Source organism: Lycium barbarum, chromosome 5 (assembly GCF_019175385.1).
Source record: "Lycium barbarum isolate Lr01 chromosome 5, ASM1917538v2, whole genome shotgun sequence".
Taxonomy (NCBI): Eukaryota; Viridiplantae; Streptophyta; class Magnoliopsida; order Solanales; family Solanaceae; genus Lycium; species Lycium barbarum.
The window spans coordinates 128,379,910-128,406,209 of NC_083341.1; the positions used below are offsets into that span (position 1 = coordinate 128,379,910).

General features: G+C 40.4%; 3 protein-coding genes and 1 non-coding gene across 4 annotated transcripts; 2 read left to right on the forward strand and 2 right to left on the reverse strand.

Moving 5' to 3' along the window:
- Nucleotides 1–10,466: 10,466 nt before the first annotated feature.
- LOC132639782 (inorganic pyrophosphatase 2-like) lies at nt 10,467–11,339 on the reverse strand. Its single transcript, XM_060356205.1, has one exon. It carries the CDS (start codon nt 11,337–11,339, stop codon nt 10,467–10,469), a length of 873 nt encoding a protein of 290 aa, XP_060212188.1.
- Nucleotides 11,340–12,809: 1,470 nt separating this feature from the next.
- TRNAA-AGC (transfer RNA alanine (anticodon AGC)) lies at nt 12,810–12,882 on the forward strand. Its single transcript has one exon. It is a non-coding gene; the product is annotated as a tRNA-Ala (tRNA).
- Nucleotides 12,883–14,250: 1,368 nt separating this feature from the next.
- Nucleotides 14,251–17,324, reverse strand: LOC132641512 (aldehyde oxidase GLOX-like). The gene is made up of 3 exons (XM_060358537.1): nt 16,722–17,324; nt 15,473–16,263; nt 14,251–15,342 (listed from the first exon to the last, which is right to left on the reverse strand). Exons 1-3 carry the CDS (start codon nt 17,093–17,095, stop codon nt 14,717–14,719), a joined length of 1,791 nt encoding a protein of 596 aa, XP_060214520.1. The 5' UTR covers nt 17,096–17,324; the 3' UTR covers nt 14,251–14,716.
- Nucleotides 17,325–22,860: 5,536 nt separating this feature from the next.
- LOC132639783 (uncharacterized) lies at nt 22,861–23,858 on the forward strand. The gene is made up of 2 exons (XM_060356206.1): nt 22,861–22,917; nt 23,004–23,858. The coding sequence occupies exons 1-2, from the start codon at nt 22,861–22,863 to the stop codon at nt 23,856–23,858; spliced, it is 912 nt and encodes a 303-aa protein (XP_060212189.1).
- Nucleotides 23,859–26,300: the final 2,442 nt, after the last annotated feature.

Genomic DNA, 26,300 nt, shown 5'->3' on the forward strand with positions numbered 1-26,300 from the left:
ACATAACCTGTCTCCATATAGTAATACCCTGTCAGGTGAAATCTCGAATTGGGTCTTTTCCTTATCAAGGGCTGTGTCTCTGTACTGTACCAGAATAGGATCCTCGAACTGACGTCGATTTACTTCTTCCATAATAGATGATTCAGCAACTTCTCGAACAGAAACTCTAATATTTCCAGAATCGGCCAAACGAACCCCAAGACTGGCTAGCTGATGAATCTCACGAACTAATTCTTTCCTTTCTGGCTACACGTCGGTCAAACTGCCCATAGACTTGCGGCAAAGTGCATCTGCTACAACATTGGATTTTCCAGGATGATACAAAATATCGACGTCATAATCTTTCAATAATTCGAGCCACCTTCTTTGCCGCAAATTCAACTTTTTTTGTTTAAAAATGTACTGAAGGCTTTTGTGATCCGTATAGATATCAACATGAACCCCATATAAGTAATGCCGCCATATTTTCAAATCATGAATTACCGCGGCTAGTTCCAGATCATGAGTAGGACAATTTCTCTCGTGCGGTCTTAGCTGCCGGGAAGCATAGGCTATAACTCTATCATGTTGCATTAGTACACAACCTATCCCAATACCGGAAGCATCACAATAGATAACATACCCATCTGACCCCTATGGAAGAGTTAGAACTGGAGCTGTAATCAATTCTTCCTTCAGCAACTGCAAGCTGCGTTCACAAGCATCGGTCCACTGAAATTTTGCTGCCTTCTGAGTTAGCTTCGTTAATGGTGCTGCAATAGAAGCAAAATTCTCCACAAACCTCCTGTCACGATCTCTATCAGGCTGGCGCCCTCTGTGCCGGTCCTCCATACCCTGTACGTAGGCCTGTAATCGGGCAATGTCCATCCCAGTCTGCGACGCCATCGTCATACAGCTATCCACCAAATAATGATCCAGCCCTATCACGTACCGATGCATCCTGTCAGCCATATCCACCACAATGGTAGGTGCATATCTGGCCAGAGAATCAAACTCTAAGCTGTACTCTCGGACACTCCTGCCTCTCTACCTCAGTTGTAAAATTCTGTCAACTCTCGCCCGCCGCAACTCGGGGGGCAAAAAGTGGCTGAGAAAAGCTGCTGTAAACTTATCCCACACAGTTGGAGGAGCATCCTCGCCTCTGGACAGCTCCCAAGACTCGTACCAATTAATCGCTACGTCCCGCAATCTGTGTGAAGCCAGCTCGACAGACTCAGTCTCGGAAGCCCTGACCAGTCTCAGTGTGCGCTGCATTTGTCGAATGAAATCCTGGGGGTCCTCTTCGGGCTTAGACCTGTAGAACTCTGGGGGATTACAGGTCAAGAAATCACGGACCCTCAAACTGTCGCGTCTGTCTACATCATCACCCCCTAGCCCGCGTCTGCGAGCCTGTCCTGCTACTAATCTCGTCAATAACAGCATCGCATCTCTCATTGCCCTGTCCTCCGCCCCTGGCTGAGGAGCTGGAGGCTCGGGCGCTGGGGCCTCTGGAGCTAATGGTGGGGGTGTAGCAGAACCCGCTAACTGGGGTGCAATATCGGGCATAGTCTGAGCACGAGCCCAAGTAACTCTCTGTATCTGGCTGGTCTCTCCTGCCACTACTTTGCCCTTCTGGGCAACCGTCACCTTCTTCGGAGGCATCACTGTAAACATAGCAATCGGTTAGAAAGAAATCATCCTAATAGCACAGCTCTATCGCACGATCTAGGATCCAAAGAAAGGTAACACCCTAAATGGCCTGTAGCCTCCTGTTTATAGATGTGGTGCACAACACACCGATAAACAAGACTCTACTAGACACGGCCTGTAGACATTCCGAGGACAAACCGCTCTGATACCACTTTTGTCACGACACAACCCCGTGGGCCGCGACTGGTGCCCTATTTGGACACCCAAACCCATTCGCTTACCAAACCGAAATATCAAAGACATATTCAAATTTAACATACGCTATTTTGAACAGATACTGAAAACAGACGTCATCTTAAGCGGTCACCTGTAACAGAAATATCATACCAAAAGCCGACAAGCTGGCGGAATACACATCGCCCAAATATACATACATATACAAATATGTGGGCCGTTTTGGCCATAATAGCAAATGGGACCGCTTAAGGCACAAATCACAAACATAATCGAACAAACATGACTCATGACCCACATATATGTCTACAGGCCTCTACAAACCATAACAGAAACATATGACGGGACAGGGCCCTGCCGTACCCCAGATAGTCATATATACAGAAACATGTATCACAAAAGATATGTACCAAAATATGAGCTCCGGATCAAAGGAGTACTCCAAATAGCAGAATTAGTATCCTACACTGGCGGGTCACCAGAACGAATGTCTGTACCTGCGGGCATGAAATGCAGCCCCCCGAAGAAAGGGGGTCAGTACGAAATATGTACTGAGTATGTAAAGCATGAAATATAGTAATCTGAAGCATAACTGAAGTGAGAAGTACGAAAATGGATGCAGAATTAGTATATCAAAACCTGTGCTGGAAACATAAATAATGCAAATAAAAATCATGCATAGGGCTCAGGAACGTGGTCGCCACTCCGACGCTGGCGCCACAACACATCATACTCCAGAAGGTTTCAAATCTCCGTACAATCCCCGAACATATCATATCATCAGAACATATCACAACATCAGAACACATTATATTCCATATCACATCATAACGCCGTATATAAGCGGTACCCGGCCCTATGGCGAGGAACTCGGGAACCGTAACACATCATACTGCCGAATATATCATAGTGCGCACGATCACAAAACCGGCCCGGGACCCGGCGAACGATATAATAGTAGTATGCACGAGCGGAGTAGTGAGAAAACCATATGCATATAAGTAAATAGATTCCAAGACTCGATGAATAAATATATATACCGATATCAGAAAGCTCAGAAACAAGTATCGAGTCAATCGGAATTAGTATACGAAAGTTACGAGCTTTTGAAGTACAGAACCTTCTAAAAACATTTCATAAGCCATATTTGGAAATTCAAGTATCAATCATATTAGGAAACTTTCGAATAACATTATGGATCAAATCAAATGGAGACTTTAGGACCATATTTACGTATCAAAGTATTCATCAAAGACTTTAGTCATTTCGATTTTCTTTCGAACAACCTTCAGAAACATGACAACTAGAATCGTCGAATATCACAAATATGTATCAAGCCATATGAAATATCTTATGGAAGTCAAAGATGTTAGCCATCCTAGTGGCTCTAAGAGTAGGATTTTCTTTATAAGCATACATATACATTTTTGTTCATTTCAAAAGGATCATGCCAAAAGAAGCCAAAGGTAGGCTTTACATACCTCGATCGCTCACTAAACAAATCTCGACTCAAGTCTCGAGCTCCCCAATATCTACAATAACGTTATCAATTACCAAACATTAGCTACAAGTACTTAGAAATCCAATTCTAACTAGTACTTGTCTACAGAAATTTTGGCAGCATCTCCCCTGTAAATTCAACATCCCCGAGAATTTAACTCGGCCAAATTCATCAACAACCATACCAACAATACCAACAACCATACCAATAACATCAAGAATCAATTTAAAGCGCATTCTAATATTAGTAACCCTCTATCTCTACGTAGCTTATCACATCCAATTCAACTACGTATTTTCAAGCCAATATCAACGCTCACATATTCATTACTAATCCAAGATCATTCAAACACAATTCAAGAACGCTTTAAACAATTTGTGCAATATTCCAACAATCCCACTAACACCATATTCCACCCGAAACTTCTACAAATGCAACGAAACTACGACGACGCATTTTCTTCTTTCAAATTCATCAACAACAACAACAATTCACACTTTAGCAACTCCACTTCCATAATTACATAAAAACCATATTAAAATCACATAATTTCCTACAATAACCTACAACCAATTTTCATGCCAACTTGAACCATTAGTCTTTCATTTACATCACAAAGGCCACAACAACACAACTAACATACTAAATAAAAATTAATTCATCTTCCTTCACCCATATGAACCACACGACCACACACACACAACACACCCACACGGCCCAGACACAACACACGACATTTACATGATTTTCATTCAACTCTACTCACTACAACATATATATAAACCTTCATAACATAAAAAGAGGATAGAATTTTTACCTTTTCTTCAATTTTGCACTTGCCACCAAAGTGGTTTTCTTGCTTAAATAATTATACCACGTTGAAGAGGGTCTTGAATTAGTAAGAATACTAGAAAATTATAATTTTCGGGTCAAAGATTGATGGCTAAAATAATTTCTCTCTTTTTCTTTCCTTGGCCAAAACTTGCCCCTCTCTCTCTCTCAAGTCTTGCTTTTCTTTTCTTGAATGTTCTAATATGTATTGAAGACTAGTGGCCCCTTTCCTTTTATAACTTGGATTTAATTTTTTTTTTCATGGGCTGGGGCCATTGCTATATGGCCGGCCACCTTGTTGGGCCCCCTTTTTTTTTTTTCCAAGCCCAACTTCTTATAGTTAATGTTTGTAATTCATGAAACTAATTTCCGAAATTTCAATTTTGCCCTTAGCCTTCCTCCATAGTTCCGCACCAATATTTTCCATGAACAACTTATATATTAAATAAAATAAAAATATTGCTTTATCTCTTACTAGTCACAATTATTTCAATTTATCCAAATGTGCAAAATTACGGGATATAACAAAAAGAATGTTGTTTTGTGATAAAGAGGCAAATTTTGAAGCTTTAGTGTGATGACTAGATTGCTACTTTGATTAGTTTAGTATTTGCACGCTTGAAAAAAAAAGAGTTTTTGAGATTTTGTTGGTGATCATATGTTTTGGATTAATTGTTGGTACCAATCAAAATCATATTTTTTGTGCTTAAAATAGATCTTTTTGACTTGGTGTGATGTTGGTGCACTATTGAGTTGATTTCTTGTAAGGAGACTGTATATTTTGAATTGCTCGAAGACAAACAATAGTTTAAGTTTGGGGTTTGATAAGTTAGTAATTACCAACTTATCTATTCTTCAATCTTAGATTTTTGTTATGCTTGATTGAGAAAATAGTGCATTTAATGTCTTTTACTTCCATTTTGTGGGTTTTATGTGATTTAGAAGTGATAAAAAAGAAATCAATTGAAAACAAGTAAAAAAGAGGCCAAATTGAAGAAAACAAGAAAAGTGGCTAAATTTGCAAAAACGGTCAGATTTGCAATTTCGAAAATCTGAAACTTTGGGGGCTGTTTTTGTCTTCTTCTTTTTTTAGTTCGGAAATTTGGGAATTATAAAAGTGAAGCTTGGGATAAAATATTTTCATCTTTGGCCATATTTACAAGCTTGGAGAGCTAGGGTTTTTGCATCCACACTTGGGAATTGAAGATTTGAAGATCTTGATAAGAAATTTCTTAATCCTTTACTCATTTCTTCAATTCCTTGCTTTGTATTGACTATTTAAGTGTGTAGCTTTTCATTTCAATGCTTGAAACTTGTTTATGAAAATATACGTTGTTAAAGTTTGGATTGAAACTCTTGTTATGCTTATGTATTGAATGATTTTTATTGCTAATGAAGTGAGTTAATGTTGTTTTAATTAATATTGTTCTTTAATGTTTTTTAAGGGATTAGCTAACCCTAAGACCCGCCTATTTACTTCCATTTTGAGCTCGAGAGAGGAAGATTGAGGTTGGGAAAGATTAATTAACAAGAATTTGGGGCTTTAAACCTCATCTAATAACTTGAGCTAGAGATAGGAAAGTTACTTGAGATTATATTGATTGTTCACATTTTCTACATTCTAAGGCTTGAGAAAGCTTAGTAATGACATTTATCCATTTGGTCGAGAGACTTTTGATGAGATTTTAGAAATCATTATCTTTCAACATAAACTCGCTCTTAGTTGTAAAATCGTGAAATACATTGGATCGTTACTTGAGAGTAATTTCCCTTGTATCCATGCTTGTGGCTATTGATTATTTTACCCGCTTCCTAGATTAGTTTATATTTTCGCATTAGTTATAATTTTCTCAAAATCAAAATATTAAAAAGTGTTTGGCGTAGCATAGAAAGTGATAAGTCCTTACTTCTTTAAATGCCTTTATATTGTTCCCTGTGGATTCGACCCCGACTCATAGTTGGGTAAATTATATTACGACGACCGTGTACACTTTCTCTTTGAGGAGTGGATTTGGACATTATCACATGTTAAGCGAATATTTTTGCCATATTAAGCGAATATCTTTGTCATGTTAAGCAAAACACATTAAAAGGATGCGACTAACGTCATACTGAAAACCTTTGTGCCAAAGCGAATAGCAAACGTCCTTTTCTAAGCACCGAGAAATAAGGGCCCTCTCTTATAACGATAAAAACTTTGTACAAAGAAGGTTAAGTTCGGAAACCATAATAACTAGTCCGGAAGTCAGCATAAATTTCGAGTCGGACGAAAAATATTCTGATTTAGTAAGGGGTATCTTTAAAACAATAAGCCTTAAATGATCAGGCGACTTGTACCCGAAGGTCCAGAAAGCAGAAAACAGCGTACGTGCCTAGCCTTTGAGGTTTTGGAGTTGTGAATTTACGCCCCATGTCCTTTGAAAAGATAAGAGAATACGGGAGCTAAAGAAAAAGTTAAATCTATATAAAATCTCTCAGGGGCCCAGAGGCAAGAGACAATTTCAAGGCCCACAAAAGAAGCTGTAAAAATCAGACTTCGCGAAGACCTCGATATAAAACAAAAATAGCAAACACAATTGTTCAAAAGCGAATTAAAACAAGGGCATGCAAGCCCTAAGATAAATAAAGCATGATCCTCAAGCCCCTCAAAGTTACCAGAAACTAAAAGTTAGGGGAGGATCCCTGGGCCTTGTGTCCTTGGACGATCGCAGGTTCTCTATAGCAGACTTAGTGGCCATAAAAATCTATGTCGGCATATAGAAGGCTTCTGACAGGTCCAACTTCTTATCCAAGGCCTCCTGGAAGGCATCCCGACGGGACTTCAGAACGGCAAGGTCGCGTATCAGACTAGCCTTATATTCCTGGGCAGCCCAGCGCCGCTGCAAACTTTCCCACCTTGCTCGGAGACGGGCCCGGGAAGCTTTTGAACATCTCAGCTGACCCCTAGTGTCCTCCAGTTCGCTTGTCTAACAGCGGACTCGAACCTGTAGGTTTTGGAGATCGGAATCGTTGGCCCACAAGGACCTCTTTTCTTCGACCAGTTGTTGCTTGGCTTCATCGTAACTCAGTCGTAGGGAGTGCTTCAAGGATTTTGATTCACGGCATCTTATTCGGAGCATTTCAACCTCTGCCATTCTAGGGGTCGGGGGATTCTCCTCTCCGTCATCAAGTTTGATCACACCCTGGTTTTCCTGCACCTCTTTCCAAGCCTCAACGAGGCGGCGCCGGGATCGCACTCGGGAGCTGATCCCATCAGTCGAGGCTCGGGCAACCTGTAAGGGACTTTGAACTGTGCGTTTTTAGCCGCCAGAGTGTCGAGTAATGGCAGACATGATATTGGAAAGGGCGGTAGCACTTGGGGGGATCCTCCGGGATGACGATCTTCTAGTAGGGATTCCTGCATGCAGCCAAGAGGCTTCGTCAGGGAAGATGAAGAAGCACGAGGAATTATTTTTAAACCTGGGTCCAAAATCTCACTGTGGTTCTTCCCTCTCCACCACTCCACAGTAAAGCTTTTCCAAGTTATGGCTACTCCTTCAATGGCTCTCAGCAGGTCTAGGACCCATTCAAACATCCCAGGCACTAATTTCAGTGCCACAAGGGCAGCTGCAAAGTTAGAGAAGGTTATGCGGCAACAAAGGAAAATTCAGATAATCAGAAGGAAGGGTTTACGAACTTACGAGTGTTGTTCCACGTCTCTGGAAAGGGCTCCAGAGAGGCATGGTGGAGAAGATCTGTTTGTATCATCACAAACCGCTCACACCAGCCTCTGTCAAACTCATCTTCGGCACTGGTAATTAGCCCACAAGAGTCGTGGGGGAACAAATGGATCATTCCACCCCGAAATAGAGCTGCATAAGGTGATAAATAGAGAGGGCGAGTCCGGCGCGGTCAGCGAGTTTCTGAATACAGTAAATGGTCCTCAGTAACTGAAGAGCGAGTTGGCCTAAGCAAACTCAGTACCTATGGCAGAAGGTCTCGATCAAACAGGGAACTGGTAAGGTTAACCCGATGGTGAATGGGTAAGTATGAACCATGGAATACCTCTCGACATGGTGAGTCATCCTGTCCTCGGAACCAACAGTGAGGGACACGACTTCCGGACCCCCGTTGCAGTCAGCATAAACTTGTGGCAACTCTTCGTCGGTTATCAGGGAATTAATATCACCCACAGATTCATGGCGAGTATCTATGCGGAAGTCTCATATATACACACAGTCAAGGGGCAGAATTTATGTGGCAAAGGGTCCTAGGTCGATTTGTTTGGTAATGGATGCTTCAGGGCTCTTCTCCTGTCCCCAAGTCGGGAATTATCATAAGAACGAGGGGAAAAAGGGACTAAATTCTCTGGACTTTGAAGAGACAAGGCCATGGTTGAAATTGATGTTAATATTCTGGAAAGAAAGGTCTGAGTCCTAAGTAGAGGGAATCTAAACTTCGTGCAAAGAAAGAAATAATTGGCTTGAATAGAAAGATTGAGAAAATATTTGGGGTTTATATAAGGAAGAAAATCTTTGAAAACCCAGAAATCGAGGCATCAACGGGGACGACAAAGCGTCAAGGGTCATCTTTATTGCCTTATGACGCTTCGGTTGATTGGCGCGATGATTGAGGTCTTATAAAGTTTTGGGAATCTCTTCCATTTCCCGTGAAAATCTGTTCGAATCCCGAGAAGTGGGGGGACTATCTGTACTGGGTAAAATGCGGATAATACTATTGTACTAATACGGTTAGGATATGTGGCACAGAGGACAAGTCATACCGATAATAGAACCATCGTACCGGAGAAAGCGCTAGGCCCGGTGGGGCATTAGAAAAGCCCCGGTCGAGAACATAACGGTCTTCCATTATGAGTCAATTCAAGCGTTACGGATACGGTGTGATTATGCTTAATGAACCTCTTCATTACTCATTATTTCCATGTATTTAAAGCTCATTATGGGCAGGGCCGTAATACATGAAATATGCGCCCCTAGCTCTTAGTATAAATAGGGATTGTCATTCCCATTGTAAGGCCACGAGATACAAGCGATACAAGCTAATATATACTCAGTTCTCATACTTATTCTTTGCATAAACTTTAATCTTATTGTCATACTTACTAAGCTCCGGTGCCACGGCCTGACCGGAACGGAGAAATCTAAGTCCGGAATTGCCACCTGCTGCACCCAAGCTTTTCCTTACTACTTACTTTATTTACTTATATTTACATTATCTCGATACGAGCATCATAATCTTATTGGTCACTTTGATCTACGTGTCCCTGACCAGATCTGTAAATTCAACTGAACCGTTCTAGAGGTAAACTCTTTTCCTTTCTAGTCCAAATTGAAGGCGTATTGAATTTTTGGACTTATCTGCATGTTAGGTAAATATAAAAAATAAAATTAACCAAAAGTAATAAATTGGTCATCCTCAATGTATGACTTTTCACATTTTTATTAGATCAAAATATTTACTATTTTATTCATAATCCCCGAGATATGCTTTAAAAAAAACTTCCTAACTCTTTCCCCTCAACTTTCTTCATTCATCTATTTTATATAAAAACAATTTTATACCAGGATCGCTATACAGGAAATTGTTGACTAATCACCTAAAACACGTACTTTTGGGAAATGTATGTAGAGCATTATGCAATAGTGAGAAATTAGACATATACTCTTTAAAAATAGATCATGTAAGTAGATCAACTGATTAATGTAGGATGAATATACTATTATGATTTAATCTTATGGGAAAATTGTAGTTGAAGTTGTGTTTTTTAATATATAATTTTCTTCTTCTTTTGAAGGAAATGCAAGATATAAAACTCGTTTTATATTTTTATTGAAGGAAGGAGTTTGATCCTTGAACTTCTCCGTAGAACAATGGATGAAACCACAGATAAAGGAACTGTAAGTTTTCACTTTCAATATTGTGACAAATTCGGTATCACTGTACTAGAATCCAAATTAATTAAGTTGGTCATCGAATTTTGTCTGTCATTAACCTAATCCTAGTTAATTATACTTCAGATAAATTGTGATTTTTCTAAGTTTTTGCATGACTTCTCGACATATAGCTTCCTAAGCACTTACATAATATGTCTACATATCACAAAGCAACTATAAGATGAAATTTTTCAGCCAACATATCGTAAATCAAGCTACTATATATGATTGAAAAAGAGCTAACACTACAAGAAATAACAAGAATGGTTCCATATACAAAATCATATGTTATAACATGACCGCCTATCAAAATACATTACATAAGTTGTCATCTAAATTTATTCGACAACGGGTCTCTTATTGGCACGTTGACATTCATCGATCCACTCATAGTATATGTCAATAGGCTTGTTCAAAGGTGTGACGTTGAGACTATAACTTGCTTTGCAATTGTAGCAATTGTCGTTTCCAATCAAATTCTTCATTGATAACAATTGACTTTCTTCCATGATGATTGCGTCAATCAATTGTAGCAGAATGTACTCAAGCTCTTCCCCATCCGTCCACTTGTGGACCGATGCTTTTACCAACGTCCTGTTTTCGTTTATCAAATTCCATGCGGGGAAATCTTTTCTTGGCATGACGAAATCTCCTTCTCTGAGCTTCAAACTAGGGCAGAAATCGCCATTTCCATCACCAAGATAGATCATTCTTCTATTGCCTATGGAAGCTTGCATTCTTTCTATTATCATACCCTTGCACATATTGGGAGGGCACAAAACATTCTTGCAGCCATGAAAATCATCGTAAGGGAAGATTTCAAGCCTATCTTCCTCATCGACGTAGCATGGATTCGTGTTGATTTCAGAGAAGCAATCTCTTATTCCCAGATGTTTCAAGATTGTTTCAATGAAGAATATATTTGCATCGCTTATTATTCTCAAATCACACCCTAATGCATAAGCTGATTTAATGCATGGGACAATCCTGGAAATTATAGGTGCCCGTTTAAGGACCTCTTCAATGTCTTCAATTGTTTTTCCACCTGCATGAAACTCCTTCATCATTCTATCCATGAGAGCGTTCCATGGCATACTGGGGAGAAGTTGATTGAATAAATCAGTGCCTCCTAACTCATCTACTACCCAATTATCACTGTCCACGTCGATGATCGTCTTGTCGAAGTCGAAAATCACCACAATTCCAGCCATTTCTCCGAGTAACTGACAAGAAAAAAAGAGATGAATATAGAAAACTTATGTTTTTGTTCTCAGAGATCAGCAACAAAAAACTTTGGGATATTACTTTTGAGAGACAAAGGCTCTCTTTTTATAAGTGTTTTTCTGATTTCCTAAATAGATTTGGATTCAATTATATATAAATTCCTTTTTCTCTTTTTTATTGGTGTTGGTTTCCTTATTATATTGGGTTTAGGAAAAGAGTTGTTTATGGAAATAAATAGTTTGAAGGACTAGATAGGTTTTCCGAGATTGAGTCAAATTAGGAGATCTAAAGATTCTTGTTCTATCTTTATTTGTTTTTTAGGAAACTCCTTGTGCTTAATTGGGCTAATAGCATTTATAGTCTATCAATTATTTGTAAATTTGAATTTTCGTACTTATGATATTTGATTAAGCAAATTTAATTTTCAATTACTTGAAATGATATACTTTGGTCACTTTTGTTTGTCAATATTTATAAATTTTCAAAATCATTAACTGTTCCACCATTTAAATTCGTGTATTGTATGTATTTTTAATTGCCATATAAATTTATGTATGGGAAGCTCGCTGCATATATACTTATTAACTTTTAATCAACTATCTAAATGGGCTCTATGTTACGTAAGAGACTCTTAACATAGAATACACTATTTAACTATCAAAGCATATGCTTTTTCCTAGAACACAGGCAACTCATTTTGCTTCTATGCTTTTCGATATTTAGGAGGACTACATGTATTTTGATTCGTATAATGATTACGCAGTTGATTTTCTAATCATTTATGTAAAAGGAGATCATAGTCAACTTTCTAACAATATATAATGACTTCAAATCTTATTGAGTTGGGAATAATATTATAAAAAATTAACCATCATTTTTAGTCGTTAAAAGAACGGCAACTTACATAAATAACTACCTTTTAGGAGCAATTAATCATCTATAACTATCTTTTTCATATTAAGCTACCGTGAAGTTGAATGTATTCACTGTATTTGAATGAGATACAAGAAGTCAAATACATATGACGAAATACACTCAAAATACAAGGAGAAGAAGCTATGAAAAATAATGTAGTCGGCTGGTTTCAAACCTGCGTGCAGGGGCAGAGCCCACACCCAATAACCACTCCAGCCACGATCGCTTGATGTATCATGTAGATACGAAATGAGAATCTAGCTACAAAATGTAATTGTTGCAGAAGATAGTTATTATCAATAATTACCTCTTCGAAGAAGCTACACCAAGTAATTTTTCCTTAGAAGAAAAGTGCCCTACGGCCCTTACTCGCTGTCCAACAGTCTTCAGGTGCATTAGATATCTTGTAACAAAAAAGATAAAATTAGATATCTTGAAGAAAAAAAAAATAGATATCTTGTAGCCAAAAAAAAAATTAGATATGTTGGCAAAAATAAAAAGCCAGATACCTTCTAGGACATTCTAGAACTCCTAAGCATACAGGGGATGTAGCTCAGATGGTAGAGCGCTCGCTTAGCATGCGAGAGGTACGGGGATCGATACCCCGCATCTCCATTGCTTTTTTGCTTTATGTACTTCCTCTTCATTTGAATTTGTGTGTTGTTTCAATTTATGTGATATACATTTTTCTTTTTAGCCTGCCTTAATAAGAATGATACATTTTGATGTTTAGAAATAATTTAATTTAGAACTTCTTCCTCTCTTTTAAACTTCGTACTTAGTAAAACTATATCACAGAAATTGAAACGGCGAGAGTACATTTTTTGCCATTCTAATAATAAAGTATATACTTTTTTATTTAGATATTATTTAACTCTAAACTTCATACATACTTTCAATTAGATAATTTATAGCTATACGATTTATTTTTAAATAAAAAATTCAATTTGAAAAAAAATAATAGGCGTTTGGTCATAGATTTCAAATATTTTTCATTTTATTTGAAATTTACGGAGTTGAAGATGAAGCTGTGTTTGATTATATTTTTTGCAAAGAATATTTGGAATAATGTTCATGCTAGAGTATACTTAAATACAACTTCAAAAGTAAACATATCAATCTGTTTTTCATATTTGAAATACAACTTCAATTTAAATTTAAATTTTTCATAGCCAAACATTGATTCCAAATCAAATAAAAAATTATTTCAAAAAAAAAAGAATAATTTTTATGGCCAAATGAATAATTTTTATGCCCATCACATCAATTAAGAAGGAAGAAAATATTGGGAAGCTGCTTGTGGGGATTGAGTTAAGAGTAGGGACTCTTCTTTCTTTGTTCATCACTTTTGAACCCCACTAAATCACAAAGGTATATTAATGGTCCAATATAGGGCAGTTGCCCTGTGACAAATTGTACTGTCCAATAAAACAAAGATGGGGGACTCCCTCGATTGTGTTTTTAATCTAAGGGTCCCTTCCCCACTTGCTTTACAACTTCTCATTAATTCCACCAGCCTGTTAAGTTTCAATCTCAAAATTATATATATGAGTTGTATATAGGTGGTAATATTCCTTTTCTTTTCTCAGTGATACAAAATTATTATTTTCGTCTTTATCTATGTGATATGCTTTTCTTTTTAGTTTATTTCAAATTAATTTTAAATATTTGATTTTATCTTGAGGAAACGATTTACGGCCACACAATTGTTTCTGGTCATTTTATATTATAAATTTTAAAAGTTATTCTTTCTTTGTTAAATTTCGTGTCCAGTCAAACATCGTCACATAAATTAGAACAGATGGAGTAGTTTTGATTAAACGATAGCTAAGCATTATTGCATGATTGCATAACTTTTTTTAGTAATTAAAAAAAGTTCTTTGACAGTAGATATATACTTTATATATAGTTCGAGTCGAATGTTGTGTTCATATATGATAAATTTCCATATTTCTCTCTTTACATTACCCCTTTTGACAAGAATTTGTGCACATAATCAAAGCAATAGTATTAAAAACTTTACATGCTCGAAACATAGTTTTACATGTAAAAAAGGAGGAATCTTCTTCCCTGCCCCTCTTATTGTTTGTATTCAAAACAATAACTCACCTAGGCCTCTATAGTGAAAGCTAGGCAACTATACCAAAAGAAGGAAAAATCCTCTAAACAAAAATATAACCGACTACAAGCTACGCCAATCCTTTTTTCCCACTTTGGGAAAAAATGGTGACATTTTATCAACTGTACCAAATTTCGTATTCCAGCTACCTATAGGTGAAATAGTAATGCACCTATTAAATTCCACACGATGCCAATTCCATTACGTCTATTGGAAACGGTTTATTTACCCCCACAAAGATAGGGGTAAGGTCTGCGTACAGATCACACTTATAAGATTACACTGAGTTGTTGTGCCAAAGCCAACGCCAAAAAAATGTGGTTATCAAAATTACTTCATTTTTACCCAAGCTGAATGTCCAGGAACGCCTTTGTGAACCACAAACACCATGTAATAACTCGGAGGTGCAATATTACGCGATGGAGGCGCACACACTGTAATCCTTTGCGCGAACCCTGACAGTTGTTGAACTTTCACAATGTCCAATATTAACAACCGTTGATTCATAGCGAAAGAGTGTGTGGTAAATGAGGGCGCAATCATGGTTACCATGAGGTCCTTTGTAGGCTGAGAAAACCCGAGAGTAAATGTGATGGAGAATTCCTGACCGTACGATATGGGTCCTTTAACGGTCAAGATTGATGGGCGAAGATGAGAGTGTTGTGGACTCAAATATGGTGGTATAAATGCTTCTAAGCTTAACTCTGTGGGGTACTTTACGCCTGTGAAGTTGTACCTTACATGTGGATTACTTCCACCCACTAATATCCTGCCATCTGGCAATAACGTCGCTGCTGAGTGGTACATTCTTGGAATGCTGGTAGGCTTGAGCACACTGAATCTCTCACTCGGGTCGGGTTCATTTGGCTTGTAAAGAACCGGGTTCAATACCGGGTCAATTGCACTTTCCCACCCGGCTGTCCCTTTTGATGCTCCATTCAATATAATTACATCTCCTATAGGCAATAACAAACATATAAGAAAAAAAGTTTTATAAAGTACTCAGACAAATTATAAGAAAACTGACAAAGAACTTAAAACTTAGACTTAATCAATGACCCACTTATTTATTAACTCAGTCGTTACCTGTAGGCAATAACAACATATCGGGCATGACCCGACCCATTGGCATATCCTCCATGACCCATACAGGCTCCGGATCCGTTATCTTAATTCGCCCACATGTCCTCGAAGCAGGCATAAATACACCCTGCCCCACTTGTGAAAACGTGCCACTGCTAGCACCACCACATACCATCACCTCTACCACTGGTGACTTATCACCGCCGACTAATTTCAGCGGTAACAATACCGATGATCCAGTCGACGGATAATTCCTTTTTTCACCTGGAATTCTGGGAAACTCCCTAATAATTATATTTTTCACGTAATCCAACACTATGGAGCGTTGATTAGCGAAAATGTAAAGATTTCCATCGGGTAAAACGTACAAAAATGGATAAAGATTGTTTTCTTCTGGATCAGTTGTTTCCTTCAAGAATGGAAGATAAAAAGTACCATTATTGTTTGTATTTTGTGGAAAAAACTCATAACTAAAAGCACTTCTTCCACCAACAATTATAATACGTCCATCTGGAAGTATATGATCCGTAGAATACCATCTTTTAACGGTAAGATTCTGTGAAAGTTCCGTCCAATCACAAATTTCTTCATCTTCACTACACGGCGAAAATAAACGTATTTTACGTTCACCATCATGGTATCCACCCGTTTGTATGAGGGTGCCGTTAGAGTTAACGGCACCAGATGAACACCAAACGTCCGTGTGTACCATGAGAGGACGGTATGTATTGGTGGCAACATTGTAAAGGATAGAATGAGCGGTACAATCTACTTTGAGGGCTTCGTCATTGTACCTGTTGAAAATATAATTAAATAAATTAAAGTGTGTTATTTCTAACAGTTCCCCGTTTAGACAATATTTGATTGACGTTAAAAAAATAGTAAGCTGAACATGAAAGGAATCCCATATTATAAGTTATGGGGTTTGGTAAAATTTAATAATTTTAGCTCAAATCTTATATATTTATCTTAAGAAATTTAGTTAATATGTGTATAATGTATCTCAAACCCAGTAAACAAATAGAGTTGTTGAACTCATAAACATAAAATTTGAATCCGTCTCTAGCTGTGAAAGCGTATTTGGAAGTTGACAAAAAGTGTTAATTCACTTGAAATGCTTTAGACCAATATTTGAAGTTGAAATACTTAACACGATTGCAAAACAAGCATTGGTTTTCAAATAATTTGTATTTCCAAAAATCCTATTGAATTTTCAAATTAGAGATGAGATGATCAGACAATTCGATCGTACCTGCATTTGCCTTGAGGAAGGGAAAGGTTAGAAGAACCAAAATCCGTGCGGTCGAAGATGACAACCTTGTTATTATGGAGAAGTTGCATGTGCATGGCAGAGACACCAATGGATTTTTGAAGAAGAATCCATTTACCACTTCTATGATCAGAGGTTTCTTGGTTCAATAATGGCCCTGCTGAACCTGAGAATTTGAAGTCAAAAGAAGTGGAAAGTGATGACTGTTTTTGAATAATATTAGGAAGTGATGAATGTTGTCGGTGGCTTTTTTTGCTAGTACCATGTTTGTGAGATGAAGATGATGAATATGAGAGAGGGAAAAGAAGAAGGAGAACAAAAAGGAAAGGAACCGATAGAATCTTGATCAATGCCATAACAAAAAAAGAAGTTCAAATTCAAATTTATGTTTTTCTTTGAGGTGATTTTAAAAAATGGGAAGTGGATAAGTAACAAAAAGGAATACTAGCTAGTAGTTTGATAGGTAAAGAGTTCTTGAAGGAATATGAAATTAATTGATTAGTGTGAAAGTAGAAAGAGAGATGAATATAAATAGATGAGAGTAGGGAAAAAAAAATTGGTCCACGAAGAGAGTAGGGAAATCAGAAATGCATGCACGGATTGGGTGAAATTGATCAGTTGCTAAATATATGGATAGGCGGAGAGAGGAAGTTCTTGCATTGGTTTAAAATAATTTGACTTCCACCAATAATATTAGGAGTATTTATTACTCCCTTCGTCCCAATTTAAATGTCTTAGTTTGACTAGCCACGGGATTTAAGAAATAAAGAAAGACTTTTGAATCTTCTGATCCTAATTTAAAGATGTACGTAATGTACTAAAAGGTACTTTGGATCTTGTGGTTCTAAATTTGTCATATAGGATGTTTGAGATGTCAACTTACTAAATATAAAAAGAGGTACTCTTTTCGGAATAGACCAAAAAGGAAAGTAAGACACTTAAAATGAGACGGACGGAGTATTATTGATTTATTTAAAGAAAAAGAAAGTAAGTCCTTCTTTTTCTTTAGATACTCCCTCTGTCTCAAATTATTTGTCGTTTTTTTTTTACACGTCCCTTAGAATAATATTAATTACGAGGGTTAATTTGACTAACTTTGCCTTTATTTATGACTAAGTTATAATCTCTCATCATTAAATGTTTACTATATTTATGTGTCATCTCCATTAATGATAAAATTCTACTAATCATCTCTATTAATGACAAAATTCTATTAAGAATGAAATGGAAAAAAATAATTATTTGCGCCTTGAACTCCTAAAACAACAAATAATTTGAGACAACTTTTTTAATAACCATGACAAATAATTTGAGACAGCGAAAGCACTTAATAAGTTACATTTTACTCTAGTTGGTTGCCTCTAATTACTGCCAATTTCATTTCGTATTCTTACTAGCTGTTTGATTTGGATGTAATAAAGAGAACTTATAGTGCTGGTTTGCTGATGGACGTATCACTTTCCCAGTTAAACTTTGGGAGTGAAAATATCACTTAACTAATCAATAGGCAGGGGAAGCTAGAAGATTATCACACGGTTGAACTGAATTTAGTAGGTTTAGTTCAAACTCTATATTTATATTAATTATTTTGTTAAATATGTATAAAAGTAAATTCAAAACTCGATTATTAACACTTGATGTATTATCCTAGAATTTAGAACCTTTAAAGCTTACATTTGCCAATAGATCAACTAGATATTTCTAGTTTGAGTTTTGGAGTGTAGAAATAATTCTGATAGTGAGCGCTTTTTTCTTAAATGAATTTTACATAACACAATTAATCGAACCACCAGAAATCAAATGGTTAAAAAAAATCGCCATAGGGCGTTTCCTATACCGACCAGAGGCTTTCCCACCGTAGAATATATTGAATATACTGCCAATTTACAATTGCCCCATTGCTTTTGGTTTCCTATCACAGTCTATAATAACTCCATATATATTTTTTCGTTTTGCACCATAAAATGTCTCATAATAAAAGCAATCATGGCATCTTTTGTCCATGCTCACAAAAGAAAGTTAGCTTAACCACACGAAATTAAGCTGCTTTTTTAGATGATATTCCACAAGAGTCATATGAACCGTGGCCAGGACAATAATAAGTTAAAATCCTAAAATTTAGCACTTGTGCAACTTTCAAATAATAATGAAAAAAAGTTTAAAGAGCTTTGGACCTGTCATGAGAGGCAGATTTAAGATTAAAAGTTCAAAGATTCTTATATTCCCACCCGATGTGCAGTAGTGGCCCGACTCGGAATTCGCGCCGAAGAGTCTCAGATTATGGGATAAAGCATTAACTAACAAAGGTGACTCCATATCAAGGCTTAAACCCGAGATTTCTGATTAAGAATAAAGGAGTACTTACCACTTAAATCCACTACAACCCTTGTTGGTACATAGACATCAAGTTAATTACTCCCCCGTCCATATTTACTTGTCATGCATATTAAAAATAGATGTCTACTTTTACTTGTCTGGTTTAGAAAATCAAGGGATAATTGACGATTTCATACCTATTTTTCCCTTATTATTAATTATTGAATTGGAAACTTCGAGAATTTGTTAGTGGTGCACAACTTTTAAAGCATGTTTTATTGATTTCAACCATTAGATGACTTAGTAATAATTAGCGGTGATATAGTAAAATTGTTATTCTATTCATGGCTTCTGAAGGAGCGTGTCAAGTCAATACATGAAAAGTAAAAATGGACGGAGGGTAATTAATATACAATACTAATTAGGTACCCAGTCAAATATTTATAGATATTTGAATAAACTTCTTAATATTTACACATAATTTTAACAAAAATTACTGATTCTCCTGAACCCGTAAGTTATGCTCTAGATTCGTCACTGCCTGTCATAATGTCATTGGCGTAGAGAACTATGTTACTCCATCTTTGAAAATTAAGATCAACTTTGCATGAATGAGTGTTGTTTACCCTGAAATCGGATAATCAATTGAATTTATAAGCGGGTATAGGATATGTGCTTGGATCTTAATATATATATATATATATGAGATAGAGAAAATATATATGCAAGAGTTCTTTAATGAAACGGCTAATGATGGCGGTTTGTTTACGAACACAAATGCTTGTGAACAGCGTAGAATGCTTGATGGATTAAATACGCTAAAAACGTGAACAAAACAGTCGTGGCCGGATCAGAAATTGAAGGAAAGATTATATATATGAGCTATTCTATTACAAGTGTTCTTGGGGAGAATGTAGGAACCAACCTCCATAAGGAAGGAGGACATGCCCTATTTATAGTGCCCCCCTCTGGATCTCACACAAATGAAGACTAATAAAATAATCATGACAATGACAGCCCTGCACGGATTTGGTGGGATTAGACTGACGGCGCCGTCTGACACACGCATGGTAGGTAGTTGACTATGACAGCACGCCACTGGTGCGGGATCCGCATGCGACGGTTACGCGGACCAACGGCCACCCGGTCCAACGGCCATTCGGTCAAACGGCTATTCGGAGCAACGGCCACCCGGTCAAACGGCTATTCGGAGCAACGGCCACAGATGCTCGAATCAGCAGACTTGGCCGTTTCGATGACGGAGAAGACAGACTCGTTTAGCTCCGGTACAAATGCCCTCCCCGGTTAGGACTGAACAGCATCCGGTATGTTCTCGCTCCTTTTCCATCACCAATTTACCTTATCACTGTTCTGGCTCATATCCGGTTTTCACCGTATACAGATAGCCCCGACGCTCCCCGGATCCCCGATCTATCGGAGTAACGGGGAGTGGATAAGTTCCTAAATCGGTGGCTCTCTCATCCCGACCTCTCCTTCGTATTTTGGCGGGAACGAGCGCGTAACGCATGCCCTTTACCTGCCACGTGTCTCAACACTGGTGGTCCGCTTCTGTCAACCGCCTTTTTCACGTCATTTCGAGTCGCTTCAAATTAATGATGGGGCACGTGGCGCCATCTGATTGGTCGTCCTCAGGAGCCGTTCCTCCCCTAACATGCCTATATAAGGCCTTCTACCCCTTCATTTTGCCATTTTCACGTTTTTGCCTCCTCTTTAACCCTACTTCAATTTTGTGTTCTTCTTTCTTCTTGATCAACACACAACCAACTTCAAATCTGGTCTCCCTATTGATCTGTTGCTTCATATCGTGTGCACAGGAGTCAACTTCATCACTGCTACTGTCGAGTATCCTTTGTTCGAGCGTTGCTGTTTCAATTTTGCCTTTTATCGAACCATCAGCTCCTTCGTTCTTCTTAAATCCCTCTCTTCGGCCTTCTCTCTTTCACATTTTCAGGATGTCCGAATCGACTTCCCATGATGCCCCATTGATATCGTCCTCGGGAGTCGAGCCTGCGTCCCCGGTTAAATTCGAGCCCACAGCATCGGATATCATACCGGCCAAGTTTAATTTCAACAAAGACCTTGAGGTCGAAAAGCCTTCCTCCGTTTCAGACAGGGGATACGACGTGAGGCGGTATCCCTCGTCCATCACCGAGGAGAAGCTTGACACAGTCCGAGCCGATTGCGGGTGGAACACCCGTCCTGTTCGGGTCTTCGCTCCCGGACCTGATGAATCCGTTACCGACCACCGTGAAGGGTTTTTGTACATTTACACATACCCCTTCACTCTCAGACTGAACCCTCCGGTGGATCCGGTCATTCTCGACATGTGCCGCATCTACGGCGTTACGCTGGCCCAGATTGGCCCAAATGTTTGGAGGGTCGTAGCGTGTTTCCGGTCATTGGCCAACAATGCCGAGAAGGAGTTCACACTAGCCCACCTGATACGCCTATACACCCCCAGGCTGTTTCGAGGTGGCGTAATGAAACTGGCCAAGCGCAGCCGGAATCCTTTCTTTGCGAAAATGGACGAAGACAGAGACCGGGGATAGTTGGAGCGATTTGTCCGGGTGAAGACCGAGGACATAATTCCGGCTGGGCACATGCCTTTCCCGGAGAAATGGAATGACAAACGTAGGTTTCAAGCCTCGAACAATTGCTTTGGCATTGCTTTGTCAAATTTTTGATTATTTCTTGAAATTCTTTACTTTTGCTAGCCAATGGGTACGTTCCTCCGGTCATCCGGGATTTGAACGACTGGGTCACAGTGCTTCTCTCTCAGCATCCCTATGAAGACCGGACATGGGCCCACTTGTCCCGTGGCCAATGGATTGCCCAAAATCACGGTAACCCCCTATTTTTATCCTACCGTATTCTTCTTTTACTCGTTTCGCCCTCTGGTTTCTGCTAACCTCTCGTCTTTTCAAGTTTGCCTAAGGGCTCGGTAGCCCCCAGGTCGGAATCGGGGACCGCCCCATCAGCATCGGCGCCCGAATTTGACACAGCAGGCTCTTCCCGCGTCCTCTCCGAGGCCGTAAAAAGGAAGCGACCCTCCGAAAAGGGGCAGACACCGAAAGGAAAGAAAGCAAGGAGCGTTGGCCGCCCCTCGAGGGAAGAGGCAGAGCTCGACATCATTGATCGAAGAGTCGGCTCCGTCCCCACCGTGTCTTCAATACCGGAAGAGGCGATCTCCGTTCCGCCCCTTCCTTCCATTGGCGAAGGCCATCCAGGTGCGGAAGAAATACTTTCACCAGCTCCTCTTCGGTCGATTGACTTTGTCGACATTTCAGGTGAAACTTCTTCGGAAGATGCTCCCCTTCAAAGAAAGAGGTCCGAGGAAGCGGTTGCTGTTGAAACCGAAAAAAGGACCGAACCAGCACCGGAGATCGAAGCCCACACAGGCGCGCGTCCATCTCCCGAGCACGAGCCCGCTACAACTGTGGAGCCCTCAGCCTTTGCCGAATTTGTCGAGACTGCTCGAAGTTCATCTACCCCGGCTACGCGGGTGGATGACTTTGACGATATGTTCTCCAGAACTCCCCCCGCGTCCTGTGAAGCAGCGGGATTCGATCACCTTTCTATCCCTCGAGCCACGAGGCCGGCTTATCGGGCCTCCGATTCCGGTGCCAGGGATAGCTTGGTGAACATTTTCCCAGCCCCGAGCGTGGAGCCAAGGAGAACCCGATCAGCAGTAGTCACCGTCCCCGAGGACTGCAGCTTCCTATCACGTCCGGTGGGCGTAGCGAGCTATTTGCGTCCCCTTGTATCAGATTCGGACAAACGCAAAATGACCGGGGTTACTTGGGAATTCCATATTAACGAGGGCATGCACGCGGGCAACCGGGTAAGATTTTTAGCCCCTCTTATACATTTCATTTTGAGAATGTCATCCTTTCCTTGCCTAAGTCTTTTGGTTTGTTTCATCTGCAGAGTGTGGTGCTGGTCAATGAGGCCTTCATTCGTTCCCGACATGAGATAGACGATCTTCGGGGCCAACTCGATGCTCAGGGCCGAGAGACAGAGAAATACCAACACCTTCTTCGGGAGAAGGAAGAAGAATTAAACCGGGCGGTCATGCTGGCCAACCTTCGCCCCGATCTTGATGCGGTTAAGGACGAAAACCGTCGATTGAAAAGTGATCTGGCCGCCATGACTGATTACAATCGGAGCCTCGAGGCCGAGAAGATCGTCCTTTTCCGGGATAAAACCCAATTTTCTTTGCGGTTAGATGAACTCGAGACCACGGTTTCCCAACTTCGGGGAGAACTTAACTCGGTGAAGGCTGATGCTACGGGCTTGACCGAGAGGAGCCGGCAGCTTGAGTCCGAGGCTGCTTTGTTCAACGAGCGCAGCAGGGTACTCGAAGAGAAAGCCGAGGAGCGGGCTCGGATATGCGAGGGCCTTAGAACTGAACTTGAGGAGGCGATTAACGCTAATGATACCCTTAAGACCGAGCTGGATGCGGCCAATCTTACGAGGGATGATCTTGAGAGGAACCGAGCTCATTTGGAAACCAAACTGGCCAAGGCTGAGGCCGATTTGGAGGAAGCTTGGAAAAGTGTGGAGGCGGCCGAGGCTCATACCGCTATTGTCGCTGAATATGAGAAATGGAAGTCTCGGCGTCTTACTCTCGAGCAAGCTGAGCACGGCCTGGAGGGTCTTCCGGCCCTGATACTTGAAGCCAAAGGAATGGAGAAGGAGGCTAACCTTACCCTCGGGTCCGAGTCAGACGACTCCGAGCGGACCGAGTCCGAGCATTCATCCTCTTCTAGTCGTACCGGGTAGCATAGGGCCAGTACTTTGGTATTTTTGTTTTCATAGTGCTTTGTTCTTCTTTTGATGTAAAGAATCATTCGTTGTATAAATGAAAAGTGCATCTTTCTGCTTCCTCGTTTTGACTGTTTGTCCTTATTTTTGTTGTTTATTGCTGGTCCGTTTTGGGACGAGGTGACTCGTAGTCATTGATTCATCGGTCTCGTTTGGGTCTTGGCCGATGTTTCGGTAGTTTTGTCGTCTCCGAATGTTCGAGGAGCGTCTTATTAGAGCCGATGTTTTTCTTCGGCTGTATTTTAGAACCGATGTCTTTTCAGCCTTGGCTAGCAAAGTTTTTGATGTGGCAGCCCCCCTTTGGGGAGTTTGTCAAATTTTGGCCAGTTGCCTTTGCCGAGTTTCGGCCTTAGTAAAAGCTGCTAACTTTAGTAAATTTTGACAATTTTGATTTTGCAAAACGTTTGTTCATATGAAAGTTTTGACTCTTTCTTCTTTTGTCGTAGCAAGTGTAAAAATAGGACACGATTCACTATGATCGTTTGGTCCTTACATCGAAAGCTATGGCCGGTGATCGGTCCTTTGTTTCGCCGTAGCAAATATCGGGTAGGACACGATTCGTTATGATCGTTTGGTCCTTACATTGAAGGCTATGGCCGATGGCCGGGCCTTTGTTTTGCCGTAGCAAATATCGGATGGGACACGATTCATTATGATCGTTTGGTCCTCACATTGAAGGCTAAGGCCGATGGCCGGGCCTTTGTTTTGCCGTAGTAAATGTTGAGTCTCCCCGTCTACTTTGATCGGTGTCATCTTCGGTACGGGCATAGTATTCCCCCAGCACTGATCCGAGCTTTTTAGGTTGGGTGAGTGCTGTTATGTTCTTCTTGTTTGTTCAGTAACACGTTGTACTTGTTGCCTCATTAAAAACCTTGTGGGAAAACCCTTTTTGGGACAAAACCGCACCAAGGAAAAGAGTGCAACACGTGTTTTCAGACCTAAATTCTATTTTTCTCCCGTTCTCGTCCCCCTGCAAAAGAGAAAAGTCAATGAGAGAGTACGGGCCATACCTTAGCAGTAGTATCTCTTTAGATGGGCCACGTTCCAGTTGTTGCGCAGACGCTGCCCGTCTATTGATTCCAATTGGTACGATCCTTTGCCCGTTATACCGGTTACCTTGTACGGGCCCTCCCAGTTCGGACCCAGCTTTCCTTCGTTGGGGTTCTTGGTGTGCAAGGTAACTTTTCGAAGCACCAAGTCCCCGACTTGAAAATGTCGAAAGTTCGCTCTTCGGTTGTAGTATCTTTCCATTCTCTGTTTTTGGGCCGCTATGCGGACAGACGCGCTTTCGCGTAGTTCATCTGTGAGGTCGAGTTTCACGGTCCTGGCTTCCTCGTTTGACTCCCCGGTGGAATACCTGAAACGGAGGGTCGGTTCACCGACTTCTACGGGGATAAGGGCTTCGGCCCCGTAAACCAACGAGAATGGAGTTTCCCTGGTGCTCGATTTGGATGTGGTTCTGTAAGCCCACAGCACTTCCGGCAACACGTCCCACCAATGGTGCTTCGATGTTTCAAGTCTCTTCCTCAGATTTTGGATTATTGTTTTGTTCGTGGACTCTGCCTGCCCGTTCGCACATGGGTGATACGGGGTTGATACGATTTTCTTGATCTTCAAGCCTTCGAGGAAACCGTTGACCTTGCTGCCTACGAACTGAGGGCCATTATCACAAGTTATCTCGGCAGGGATGCCGAATCGGCAGATGATGTGGTCCCATATGAAGTTGATGACTTCCTTTACCCTGATTTTTTGAAAGGCCTGCGCTTCAACCCACTTAGAAAAATAGTCAGTCATAAACAAAATAAAACGGGCCTTACCTGGTGCCCGTGGTAACGGGCCCACAATGTCCATTCCCCACTTCATGAAAGGCCAGGGCGAGCCACCGAGTGCAGTAGCTCCCCGGGCTGGTGAATCATCGGGGCGTGTTTCTGGCATCCGTCACACTTTCGGACGAAATGCTTAGAGTCCTCGTCCATCCGATTCCAATAATAACCGGCCCGGATGATTTTTCGGACCAGAGCTTCAGCACAGGAGTGGTTGCCACAGGTTCCTTCGTGCACCTCTCTCATAACATATTCCGTTTCGCCGGGGCCCAAGCATTTATCCAGGGGGCCGAGAAAAGTCGTCGATACAATTGACCGTCTACTAAGCAAAATCGGGCTGCCTTTGTCCTTAACGACCGTGATTCTTTTGGGTCGTTTGGGAGCTTACCATCACACAAGTAGTCAATGTACCTGTTGCGCCAATCCCAAGTTAGGCCCATTGTGTTTATCTAGGCGTGTTCGTTTTCTATAACCGTGTTTGACAGGTGCACCGTTGACCCGGGGTTGATTTACTCCCCGTAGACCGAGGATCCTAAATTTGCCAAGGCATCGGCCTCGCTGTTTTGTTCCCTCGGTA

Coding starts and splice junctions, on each gene's coding strand:
- LOC132639782 (XM_060356205.1), bottom strand. CDS start 11,339: ATGGCTGGAATTGTGGTGATTTTCGACTTCGACAAGACGATCATCGAC.
- LOC132641512 (XM_060358537.1), bottom strand. CDS start 17,095: ATGGCATTGATCAAGATTCTATCGGTTCCTTTCCTTTTTGTTCTCCTT. Junction 16,264..16,721: donor CTTCCTCAAGGCAAATGCAG/GTACGATCGAAT, acceptor TATTTTCAACAG/GTACAATGACGAAGCCCTCA. Junction 15,343..15,472: donor TATGTTGTTATTGCCTACAG/GTAACGACTGAG, acceptor TATTGCCTATAG/GAGATGTAATTATATTGAAT.
- LOC132639783 (XM_060356206.1), top strand. CDS start 22,861: ATGACCGGGGTTACTTGGGAATTCCATATTAACGAGGGCATGCACGCG. Junction 22,918..23,003: donor GCATGCACGCGGGCAACCGG/GTAAGATTTTTA, acceptor TTTCATCTGCAG/AGTGTGGTGCTGGTCAATGA.